Consider the following 12,673-nt stretch of genomic DNA (forward strand, 5'->3'; position numbering starts at 1 on the left):
TTATAGCCATCACTGAGCTAAACAAACTCAATAAGTGCTTACATCCCTGCTATTTGCACAGGTTTTTAATTTCTTGTAAAAAGTCTGCTGTTGTATTATGCACAAATATGCATGAACTTCAATTTGACATGTATTTTTAATCTGTTATTTTAATAACTTTACAGTATAATTTTCTTATGTCATAAACTGGGACTTACCATACAGTCTCTTATTCTTTCTGATTTTATATTTTTACCCTTGTGTAAATCCACATACTTCTGTTTTTCCTGTCAATTTAACTTTAATTTCCTCTATCAAGGGACGATCAAAGATATTTCTATTGTTTTCCATTTTATGTCTGAATTAGGGTCATTATATTTTGCAACAGACAGGTTGCGAAGACCTTGAAATACCTCTTTGCTTTTATCCATCAGGCCATGCTTCTTGTAAGTTACCTTGGTAGTGAAAGCCCTTCTTTAGGCCATCGAGGACTGAACCAGCTGATACTAATTTGTTCTGAAAGAGAGCAGGATTGCTTTCTAAATACTGACGAATTTCAGGTGATTTTTAGGCTTTTAAATGCACCTTGTTTTCTTCGTGTGTTTAATACCTATTCCACTGAATCACACATGATTTATAGAGCAGTTTGTTTTAATTTCATTGCATGTCTGGATTACTTGTGTTGGTAAGAACATCTGGTGTAACATTCATCTTAGAAATAGCTTTTATGTAGGAAAAACATTGACATGGTTCATACTTTTTTTCCCTTCATCACACTTGAATAGATTTTTGTTGAATGATTTGTAAAGGTAATTGAACAGAAAGCCTTAGCAACTATGTGTTTATGCTTTCTTGTCAAAAAACCCCAAACAACTTACCTATAGATATTATCGTCCTGAATTCCAGATCGCAACAGATGAAGTATAACATATGTAGTTTAAATTGTTTGGCTATTTAGAATAATAGTTTACTTCCAAGTAAAAGTATTGGCAAACTTTTCTTTTCTCAAAAATGACTCAAAACATTCTCCAGAACAAATAGACAGGTTATGTATAAGGGTAAACTTGGCTCACCTTGGTTCAAGCTGCTCTGTGGGTTTTAATGTTAGAACTGGTTAAAGGACCTTTGTCTTTTATCTTATTTTGCCTATTCAACTCTTTGTAGTTTAGTCAACTGAATTATTCACAGTAGATACAAAACCTTTATCATGTAGCCACTGCCACTTGTCTTTCTATGTTTCAGCATAGGAATTAACTTAATATATGATCCGCACATGAATTGCTTTATGTTTGTCTTTTTTATAATAATTTGCCCACACACCCACTGTTTCTTTTCTGCTGTTCCCCCAATTTAGTCTGTTTTTTTCCCACTCTGACCATGGGGAAGCTTTTTTTTGTTTCAGTGAAATATGTCTGGCTAACAAGTCTCTAATGAGACAGAAGGAGGGTCTGGGACATTGCCTGAATATAAGAGAGCAGTGAGTGCATACCCATGGCACTCGTTAATTTTCAAGGGGAAACCTAATTTTCCAAGAGCCACATGGGAGATTTGGCTTCAGAGCACAGAGGCCATTGCCTATGCACTTAACTGTGGCATCAGAATGATAGACCTGCAAGGTTTGCCGCATGGCACCAATACAAGCAGGCAATTAGAGCCTCTGACTTGCTGCATCAAAAGAATCATTTAAATGAGTTGGCCAACCTCACAGTGGGGCACATGAATAACTCGCCAAATCACAATTTATCTTGATTTCCTGTTGTCTTTTTTAACTCACGGTCCCATTTTTTTCTGTTTTGTTCTCCCCTTCTGTGCTCCACTCCTTTTCTCAGGTTTCTGTAGTCAACGCGTTAGACATGCAGGTTGTGGTCTCAACTGTCCCTCCCACTTTAGTGGAAGAGAACAAGGAGGAGCTCATTAGGTAAGGCATAAGTTGGTCTTGAAATTTAAAAGTAAAGTGATGTGACTTCCAACTGAAAATGGAAGCATAGTTGTTGATATCTATCTATCTATCTATCTATCTATCTATCTATCTATCTATCTATCTATCTATCTATCTATCTATCTATCTATCTATCTATCTATCTATCTATCTATATATATATATATATATATATATATATATATATATATATATATATATATATATATATATATATATATATATAGGGGAAACCTCGGTAGAATATCTAAATATGTTCTACTCTCCTGTGACCTATAATTTAAATGCAAGAAAGTACATTTTCATCATCTGCAATTATGATTCTCACTCCTTTTTTCTAAATTGATTTAATGGTTTGTTTGTGTCCAGCTATGGAAAATGTTTATTTTCCATAGCTAGAGTTATTTATACCTTGTTGCCCTTTGACAACAAGCCCTTTGTTATTGCTGTAACCAAGTGACTAGTAATTTGGGAGGGATTTGAAAAATATAGGCTATGCATCAAACTGACATCAAAAAGGAAGGAACTTATTAATCAGCGTTTATAATGACAAAAATACACTTGAAACACACATAAAGATGACCTTGAAATGTCAGTTTATGTATACACCTCTTATAAGGACTCTAAATATGCAGTATGGAGACATCTATTTAGCAATTTCAAGGATATATTTATTTATTATGATATTAGTTATGTTAACCTTGATTATTATGGCTTGCATGCTAGTGAAAATGACTTAATTTGTTTTTTTCAGAACGATAAAATTAAATACAACCTCAAATACACAAACAAAATGTTTGTAACACAGCAGTCCATCTGACCACCATTTACATTTATCAAGTAGGGTAAGCCACAAAAAACATTGATAAAGAAGCCGACTGTCCTGAATACAAGCATATTAACGGAAAGTTGAGTGGAAGGATATTACGTGGTAGAAAGAGGTGCTCGAGCAACAGGAACAATGACAGCCTTGAGAGAATTGCAAAGCAAAGTCCAGTCAAGAGTTTGACAGAGATGTGGACTTTAGCTGTATGGCTGGTGCTTCAAGAATAAACACCCAACAGAGTTATGCAGGACATGACCGCTGATTGTCACATTAGTGGTAAAATATTGCTTATTGCTCCTTTCACTGAGAAGGTAATAAACAATTACCTTCTCAGTTAAAGGTATGTCAGGAAGATAATGATGATAAAAAAACAGACATAACATTTCAGATTTTATGGGACTTGTGTTATTTCCAGTTTTTTTCTGAGAAAATAAATGGTGTGTTTTGATTAGCTGTTTACCACAATCATACAAATGAAACAGAACAATTGAAATATAAATCACTGTGTGTAATGAAAACCCAACTTTCCCTTTTTAAATAGAATTTAAAACAAACTATGAAAGTAAATTATGATATTCTTATTTTTCTAGGTATGTCTATATACTATTAAACAATAATTACATAACGGTCACTGTATTATTTTTTTTATTATTTTGTTTCTGACCTATGTTGTTGCAGCTTGGTTTTGTGTGTTTTAATGCTTTTAAAGTTGTTTTTTAGAGTGAGAGAGACACATCTAACACTTGTTATATAGCTGATAAACTGTAAGAACAAGACCCAATAGAGGAGGTTACTTACAGCCAGTTAGTTTGTAGAATTTAGCATTCAAGTTCTGGAGGCCCCTGTTTGACTTTTCCTTTTTCACCCTGTGCCAAACATTCAACTTCACTCCATCAACCTGGTGGTAAATTTAAATTAAGGGCTGTCTAGTACATTATCATTTGCCACCATCCAAAACAGGGATTTGGATGGCATGTCTGGAATCATGATGGGCTGTTAAGATCTACTTAGGGAAATCTGTTAAAGGAGAAATAAACCAAATCTGCAAAAATGTAGTTACCTGGAAAAGCATTTATTGAAGCACTTCCACAAAACATTAAAGGGATCGATTGTTTTTTGCATTTTTGTCTAAAACTGCCAAAGTGGGTCCTTCTTGGTGTGAAGATGCATGACATTGAGTGCGCTACGGCCAGCCACAGTAACACGCATAGAAGCATGAACGCCACTATAATTAACAGTTATTAACTAGTAGCCATGGAAGAACAAACTTGTTTTTATCATGAAGAAATCCCGGAGGATTTAGTGGGAGTAATGGGTATTCAACCATACCAGCACGAGCCTGAACCTACAGAATCAAGTGAGGGTTTTTCAGACTGGGTGTCATGTGTGCCACAGAGGGGTGCAATTGCCAGCACTGCTGGCTTGCAGTAAAAAGGTCACAGGTTTGAATCCTGACCTGTTTTTTTTTTTTTTGTTTGTTTGGAGTTTGCATGTTCTCCCTCATACACGTGTGGGTTCTCCCAGAGTAATTTGGCTTCCTTTCCTCCAACAGTCTCTGTGTTAATTTGTCATTCCAAATTGCCCTTAGGAGTGTGTGTGTGCCTGCATGGTTGGAGATAGGCTCAAGTCCCCGCTCTCTCACACACACGGCTTTACATAGATAAGCGGATGTAGACGATGGATGGATGGGTGTTATTTCTAAGCCTAATTAATTAATGCTATTGATGAGACTCCTTTCTGTGCCTCCTGGTCTATAGCATTTAAACACTCTGAAAGTCAAACGATGTTATCATTGGTTTAGGAAAACCTTACTGTATCTTATCCACACAAGTCACACTTTTCATTAGTTTTGATAACACAAATAGTATTCATGCTCTTTAGGGGGGTCGGTAGTTGATTAAGAACTGATGATGATCTAGGACTATTTTACCTGGGTGTTTAACCTGCTCATAAAAACAGTAAAAGTTTGAGCTTTTCATTTACTGACTGCATTCTGAGTTGTGGATTCTTCCCTGCCTGAAAAAGATCATCAAAGCATCATTTTGCCAAAAGGCCCAGCCTTGAGAGGAAAATTGCTCTTGCTAAGGGCACCAGAGTGTCAATATTTTTAATTAAGATGAAACCACATTTTGCTATATGTTAGTCAAAAATGTATTGTTGTTCATTAAGTAGGCATACTTTTCCTCTGTCCGTGAAGCTTGACTTTAGATAGTTTTTGGTTTGCTTCAGAATCCTGGAGCGGCATGTCCAGGACCAGATTCCCGGTGCCAAAGTGATTGTGGAGTCCATCGGACCACGCCGCCACGGCGATGGCTTTGAACTAGAAGACTACTCCAAGTCAGATCTAATGGTGTATGCCATTGACCCACTGACAAACAGAGCCATTTCACGGCAGGAGCTCTTCAAGTGAGTGGGTGAAGCTTATTGCAAGACTTCCAGTAAACCATTTTTTATAATGCCCTTCTTAAATATAAAGATAAACCTTCTTAATGCCCTTGGTGTGCTATGTGTTTTATCTGCAGTCTCTATTTACGTTTGTCTTGTTCGAAAAAAAAAAAAAAAAAAATATATATATATATATATATATATATATATATATATATATATATATATATATATATATATATATATATATATATATATATATATCTGTTTCCTTTTGGCATTCTTTTTCCCACAGCGATTTCCCTCCACTACTTCTGTCTTCTTTTTCACAACTTTCATTATCCTGCAGCTGTACAATGTCTGTCAATAATGGAAGACACAGTATGTACGCGAAGAGGATCGACTGAGGTGAAAGTAGTATTAAGTGAGAGTCTAGCGGGGAGTAATTCCCAATCTGTCAAACAACCTATCATTTCAGTACCCCAAAAGCTCTTAACGGTTCTTCTCAGAGCTGGGAAAATATACCAGCACTGAGCACCGTCTAACTGAGAGAGTGTCCTAAAACTCAGAAAAGACAAAACACCACAGACAGAGGGGAGCAAAAACTGTTGTCAAGCTATAAGAAGATAAAAAGGTGGCATCTCAGGACTATCCTTGCACTTAAAGTTGCTGTGTTCTGTATCCTGCTAGTCAAAGCAATCAGAAAACAATCTTTAAAACCAGCAACCAACAAAGCAGGTTATTTTCCCATAAACAGGAATCCCCCTTCACAAAATATTTCTCTTCACATTGGTAATACTAGAATACATTCATACAATTGGGATACATTTGCAATTCTTTGCTGTCTACCTCCTTCCACATACTTTGTTCTGTTAACCACAGCACTGAGCTCCTTCAATAGATGTGCACTAAAGCTCTTAATATTTAGTTATATATATATATATATATATATATATATATATATATATATATATATATATATATATATATATTATTATTATTATTTTTTTTTACTTTAGATGAGATACTCAAAGAAAAAGAATGAACCTTTTGAATTATTCAAACCTCTTGTACTCTTTGAAGACTAACTGCTTCGCCCTGCTTTCAGCTAGACACACCATTTGAACTGTAAACAGGCCACGCGACATTGTGCATTTTTAAATGAATAAACATTTAAATATTTTTCACTGTTTCTCTAGAACGTTTAGGGTTGCTATGTGTTTTAAGGGTGATGAGGGTTTTGATCAAAATTAAAAAAAGATTTGAATATTGTGAAAACATTCAATATTATTCACTCGTTTCAGAAAGTGAAAACTCATACCATATGTGGAATCACTGCATATAGAGTGAAATATTTCAAGCCTGTATCTATTGCAATTTTAATGCTTATGGCTTGAGGATAATAAAAACCCAAAATACTGTCTCTTATTACATAAGATCAAATAGAATAGAGTAGAATAGAATGTCCTTTATTGTTCCACAATGGAAATTCAAGTGTCCCAGCAGTAAAGTTAAAGGCAAATGGAAGCCTGCAAATACACACAAAGGTAAAAATATAAAACAAAATTACACTATACAGGAAGGACAAATATACAACATAAGAAAAATAATACTTTAGATGTATTGCAAATGTATATTCTTTTCTATGCTCTAAATACTTGATTGGGCCTCCTCCTGCATGAATGACTACTTAAATGCAGCGTGGCTCGGAGAGGATCAGCCTGTGGTTCTGCTGAGATGTAAAAGCCCAGGAAGCCCTTTGATTGTAGCCTTCAGGTCAACTGTATTGTTTGGCTTGGTGTCTCTCGTCTTCTTCTTGACAATACTTCATATTTCTCTGAGTACAGGTCAAGGGGGTTTGATGGCCATTAAAGCACAGTAACACCATGGTCATTGAGCCGTCTTTTGGTACCTTTGGCAGTGTGGGCAAGTGCCAAATCCTGCTGGAAAGTCACTATCTTTACAAGGTTTGTTAGCAGAGGGAAGCAATGAATCATCTAATATTTTTTAATTGATGACTGTGTTGACTGTGAACTTCAGAAAACACAGTGGACAAACACCATGGCACAAAAAATCCTTACAGACAGGGAAACTTTACATGAGCATCTGTGCCTCTCCACTGTTCCTCCAGACTCTGTGACATTGATTTTCAAATTAAATTCAAACTTTCATCTGAACTTTGGACTACTGAGCAACAGTCAATTTCTTTTTCTCCTTAGCCCAGGTAAGACACTTCTGAAGTTGTCTCAGGTTCAGAAATGGCTTGACACGAGGAATGCTGCATTTTTGCCCATGTGTCTCTTGAAGTGCAGACTCCAGCCTTCATCCAATCCTTCTGAATCTCCTCTAAGTTTTTGAATGGACTTTGCTTGACAATACTCCAAATGTGTTTAGCCCTGTTGCTATACCTTTTCCTACCATGGTTATCCTTCCATTAAATTTTCTATGACAATGCTTGGATAGAGCACTCTGTGAACAACCAGCTTCTTTAGAAATCATCTTTTGTGGCTCTCCATCCTTGTGAAGGGTGCAAATGACTGTCTTCTATGAAGTCAGACTGACCGAGACTGAGAGACTAGTTAGAGGCTCAGGAAACATTTGGAGGTGTTTTGAGTTAATTAAACTATAGATGGATTTTTGAAACAAGTTTTAAGTAATTCACATTTCTGCTCATTTTTACAATTAAAGTTGGTGTGGATTTATGCTTTACACCAGCTTTGGAATTTCCACAGATTTGTGAGAAACTGTTTTTTTTTTATGTACTCACATAAACCAATATGACACAATTTTCTTTTATTCTTGTTGATATCCAGTCCTATTTTCTTATGGGTTTTTTGTATTCATTCATTCATGTGCGGCATTTTAGGCATATCGTATAGAGGAGCTGCTTGCCAGTGCAGTTTTGCTCTACAAAACGGATATCTCAAGACGGTATCATAATTGTGTGATTGACTTTTTTAAATCCAAACTCTATCACACATCAAAGTAGCTAGGCTTCCTTGATGTATTAGCAACCTGTGTTTTTCTGACCTTCTACCATTTGGATTGTGTGTCGTTGCGCGCGCGTGTGTGTGTGTGTGTGTGTGTGTGTGTGTGTGTGTGTGTGTGTGTGTGTGTGTGTGTGTGTGTGTGTGTGTGTAGGTGAGTGCATGTGTATAAGCATGCTTGTGTTGAGCAGGCGTATGTGAGTGAGTTTGTCTCCTGGGGGTGCACAGTTGTTGGAGATGTGAGAATGGTAGAAGGCCTCCAAGCATCCAAGAACAGCAAAGGACAGGTGGGCCCAGCTCTGGAAGGTTGCAGCCACCCCAGGCAGACAGATGCAAGGCATCTCCCCAGGGCAGCCATGCACTATTCCTATTTCCACCCCAAACAAAGCCCAACCTTTGAACTTTAAAACAGAATATGACAACTTCAGTTCATTTATTTTTTTTCTTGCCCTGTAACATTTGCAGATGATTAGGGTTTGCACTGCATTGATCTTTTCATAATACTTGTGTGCCCTGAGCCAAGTGGAGACTAGGACATTTGTTTCATAAGATGCTTTTCTGTCATTTGTCAAACTATATTGATGAGCACATGTGATGCAATGAACAGATTGTGGCAAAGTTTAATATTTTAGTCCTGCTTTATAAGCATCTCCTTCTTTTAAATACTGTCAGAGGCCCAAATAGGTTAAAAATGAAAAGCTATTTATGCATGCAACACATGTCTGACTGTGCTGAGGGGTAATTGCATGTTATATGGCTGTGACTTTGTCACAGAAGGAGAAAGACAGTGCTGTTAGTGGGTTTTGTATTACAGCCTGTCCCTGTTCCACCTTGACTGCGGCACTCACAACCATTTCAGCTCCCTAGAGGATAGATTTCCACAGACCAGTTAATAACCTTCATCTACGCTTATTTATCCATGTATGGCAAAACTGAAATGACAGTAATTGGACATGGCATCATGTGTGGTATTGTAATGCAGAATGTTTGAAGGCTATTATGTTGTAGCTACTTCAACCACCATATTGATGCTAATTCAGCCACATGTCTGTTAAAGAAACTGAAAAAGGGGTGCTCATATCAAGAATCAAGAAGGTCTATTTATCATTATGTATCAACCTAATGAAATTTTTGATGACGCAGACACCAGCTCAGAATGCACATAAATAACTTACACATACCACACAGACACAACATGATCTTTCCATTTATTTTATTTAAGATTTGTTTTAAAAAAACTGTTGATTGTACTGACTAACAATAACACTCCCTGAGGGGCTCAAGCGTGCATATAGTCCTCAGACGCTAATGGGCATATTTTCAAGTCAACAAGATAGGAGTGTACATTAACATGCAATAAATTAGATGCAGAATTGTGCAATTTGCATGGATGTCTAAACAGGCAGTCCCTGCAAGATTTAGATGTGCGAAAACTCATTAGCTAGTGAGAGACATTATAAATGATTTTCATCAGATCAGAAACTTGTGTAACCAGTGGTGTGTGTAACCATATATGTGGATGTTAAATTCTGTACATGTAAATATTTTGATAATGTCATCATTTTAAAATTCATAATGATAAAAACAGTATTATCTTTTTTTAAAGAAAGAAGCTGTTTGTTCACTGAGTGCTGTATCTAACCATATTCATAAAGTGGAAGAAAACCGTGTGTGCTAGGGCAAAGTGCATCAGTAACAGCCAAAACCGCTGCCTTGAGACGTCCGATGCGCCAACAGAGAGCAAAAAATGCTGCTAATGTTCCTAATAATGAAATATATATATATATATATATATATATATATATATATATATATATATATATATATATATATATCAAGTGAGAATACTCTAGAGATGCAATTTACAGGCCAATTTACAATCTCCAGTTTCAATAAAACTCCGACTTTCTGATATCTGACATTTCAAAGATCGGTCTATGTGTCTATTCTCTAGAAATTGCAGACCCTTGCCATAGGTCAAAGATTTCCTAAAAAACTGCCGACATCTCCAATACATTATGTTCATTATGTAATAAAGAAGAGACACAACCAAGCTTACAGTTGCTTTAGGGTCAGCCAGGGCCAAGCTCAACCACCCCATCAGAGGCTCAAAACCACCCTCCGTCTGTCTAAGTATAAAATAACAACTGAATGTCTGTTTATTTTCAAAAAGCATCTTTTGTCCTTCCTGTGAGTTAGTTTATATCACCAATACTGACCAACTTCCGATTAAAGATTAAACTTTTGAGTTTCTGGCACTTGTCAAGGCCAATCGAGCTGAAAACGGGATGATTCTGATCACCACAAGATTCCCATGCACAACTCTAAAAATCTCTTATTTTATCCTTTTAGGAAACTAGTTTGACCTGTCTTGCTTTTTTTATATTCCTTTCACTATTTGACCTTTTTAATATTATGAATAAATTGAATTCCCTTTGAAAATGTGATTGTACTTGCTAAGACACATTGTAGACCATTGAGCCCCAAGTCAAATTGTAAATATCCTTTCATTTAACTGGATTATTTTCCATAGGTTGAAAGTTGTTTGTGATATATTGTGGTTAATCTACTATTCCCGGAGTGACACCCCAACACCGTCCATCTAGAAATTTAGAAAAGAGGTTTGGAGCAAAGGGTGTGCACCTCTGATGTTAACAGCTTAGCCCGGGGATCCACTGAACTTGAACGCGACGTGGTGCAGCTGCGCTGCGCCATCACAGCTCCACGCAGTCAGAGCAGTTCCACCCGGTGCGCCGCGTTGTATTTCTGAAGTGTCCCTCGCTGCTTCTCTAAAATACGTGGCTGTTCTATTTTCTCCGCTTGCCGCTCCGACTCCACGTTAAAATGGAGCATAGCAACTTGTTCAGGTAAGAAGCCAGTTGATGAAAAGCAAAGTGGATCCGGTCAAGTTTTCAAAGACAGACTACATGTGCAGAGTTTGGATCCCATTTTCTGAATATCTAAATACTTTAATTCACTTACCTTGATGGATCCAAAGAAAACAAGGTAAATTGATTAGATAAAGAGCCAGGCACAAGAGATGCGGATAGTACTGGCCAACCAACCACTTTACTGGTTTATTGTTGTATTTAACATCTAAAAGTACAGTACTCTTGCGTGATGACGCAATCCTGATGTGATTCAAAGTCCAACCGCAAAGAGGCGCTCTGCTCTATTAACACTGCCATTGGAATAGGGTGTCTGACAGGAAACACGGAGCTCCCACACCCATTCTACATTCAGGAACCCCGGGGTTAGTGAAGAGCCGAAAAAATGTCCATTGCCTCAATACAAAAAGACATACAAGAGTCCCTCATGAATAAAAGTTGTATTTCACTTGGGGATGTCTATTTTGTCTTGTAGAACAAGTCATTATCTTGCTCTCCTTGTGTTGTAAATAACAGGTTTCTTGACGGCAACGTCCTGGAGATCAATAAAGAGTTCCAACCATATCTGGGTGAGGGTGGCCGCATCCTTGAGATCCGCTCACCAGACATTGTGGCCAGTGTGAAGAAGGCTGCTCAAGCTGTGGGCTACACAGAGGGAGCGCTCCTGGCCCTGGCCATCATCATCATCCTCTGCTGCATCCCTGCCATCCTCATCGTCATGGTCACCTACAAACAGTTAGTGCTTTTTTTTGCCACCATTCCTGAGTTGTGAAATTAATGAATCTTTTTTAACGGAGTTTTAGGAATGTCAGAGGAAAAATTGTTACGGTTGAGGCAGTTAATTATCTTGGGAGATACCATTTTGCAGTTTTAGCCAAAGGGTTTGCCTTCTGTAGACAAATCTGATATTCATAATTGCCTTCTTAAACATCCTGCAACCTGTAGGCTGTTGGTGGAACGCCAGGATTAAAGAAAAAAAAAAACACACAAACAGCTTTATTGAAAAGAGTACTTGTGAAGCTAGTGATAAAGGGGAAGCACCTCTTGCTTCACTGCCACTTCTAGCTCTCTCTCTCTCTCTCTCTCTCTCTCTCTCTCTCTCTCTCTCTCTGTACCTCTCATCAGACATGCTGACTGCGCACTCTGCTGGGCTAATCTGCTGCTCATGCTCTGTGAAAGCTGATTAATTAACACTCATTTGCGACAAACATCTACAGCCTATTGTTATTGTCGAAGCTCGTCTTTGCACCACTTAATCAACTCCACCCGACGCACACACAATGGGCACTACTCCCCTTGTTTTTCAGGCTGTGTTCTTCTCAACGGTGCTGCAATGTGCAAGAGTTTGCAGCAATTTCTTTGAAATGACATCCCCATTGGTACACGAGGGGGGCTCCCATTTTTTGCATGAGCAAAGTGCAAAATGTTGCGTCTTGCAAGCGTTTATTCACGGCAGATGGGTTGATTGGTCGTCCACTTCCAAACGAACGCATCTGAAAGCTGTTGATGGTGACATTAGAGCTGAAACACAAACTGTCATGGCAGATGGCACTTAGTAGGTGAAGACATTACGATATCATTTTCTCATTGATGTTTGTCAACATAATGCGATGTTGTGTAAATCGGTAAACGACAATAATACTTGGAACATCAATTTGCTCACTCGGGT

The 12,673-nt window shown here is 37.6% G+C and overlaps 1 protein-coding gene across 4 annotated transcripts in view; it reads left to right on the forward strand.

Moving 5' to 3' along the window:
- pcdh15a (protocadherin-related 15a) overlaps positions 1-12,673 on the forward strand; it is a gene marked incomplete at its 5' end in the record, with an annotated part of 170,277 nt that overhangs the window by 131,498 nt on the left and 26,106 nt on the right. For all 4 annotated transcript variants that reach the window (XM_036125847.1, XM_036125848.1, XM_036125845.1 and 1 more), the window contains 3 exon segments: positions 1,809-1,897; positions 4,974-5,150; positions 11,521-11,739. In XM_036125847.1, the coding sequence (XP_035981740.1) occupies positions 1,809-1,897; positions 4,974-5,150; positions 11,521-11,739 (485 nt within the window).

The sequence above is a fragment of the Fundulus heteroclitus genome, chromosome 22 (assembly GCF_011125445.2).
Source record: "Fundulus heteroclitus isolate FHET01 chromosome 22, MU-UCD_Fhet_4.1, whole genome shotgun sequence".
In the NCBI taxonomy this organism is placed as follows: Eukaryota; Metazoa; Chordata; class Actinopteri; order Cyprinodontiformes; family Fundulidae; genus Fundulus; species Fundulus heteroclitus.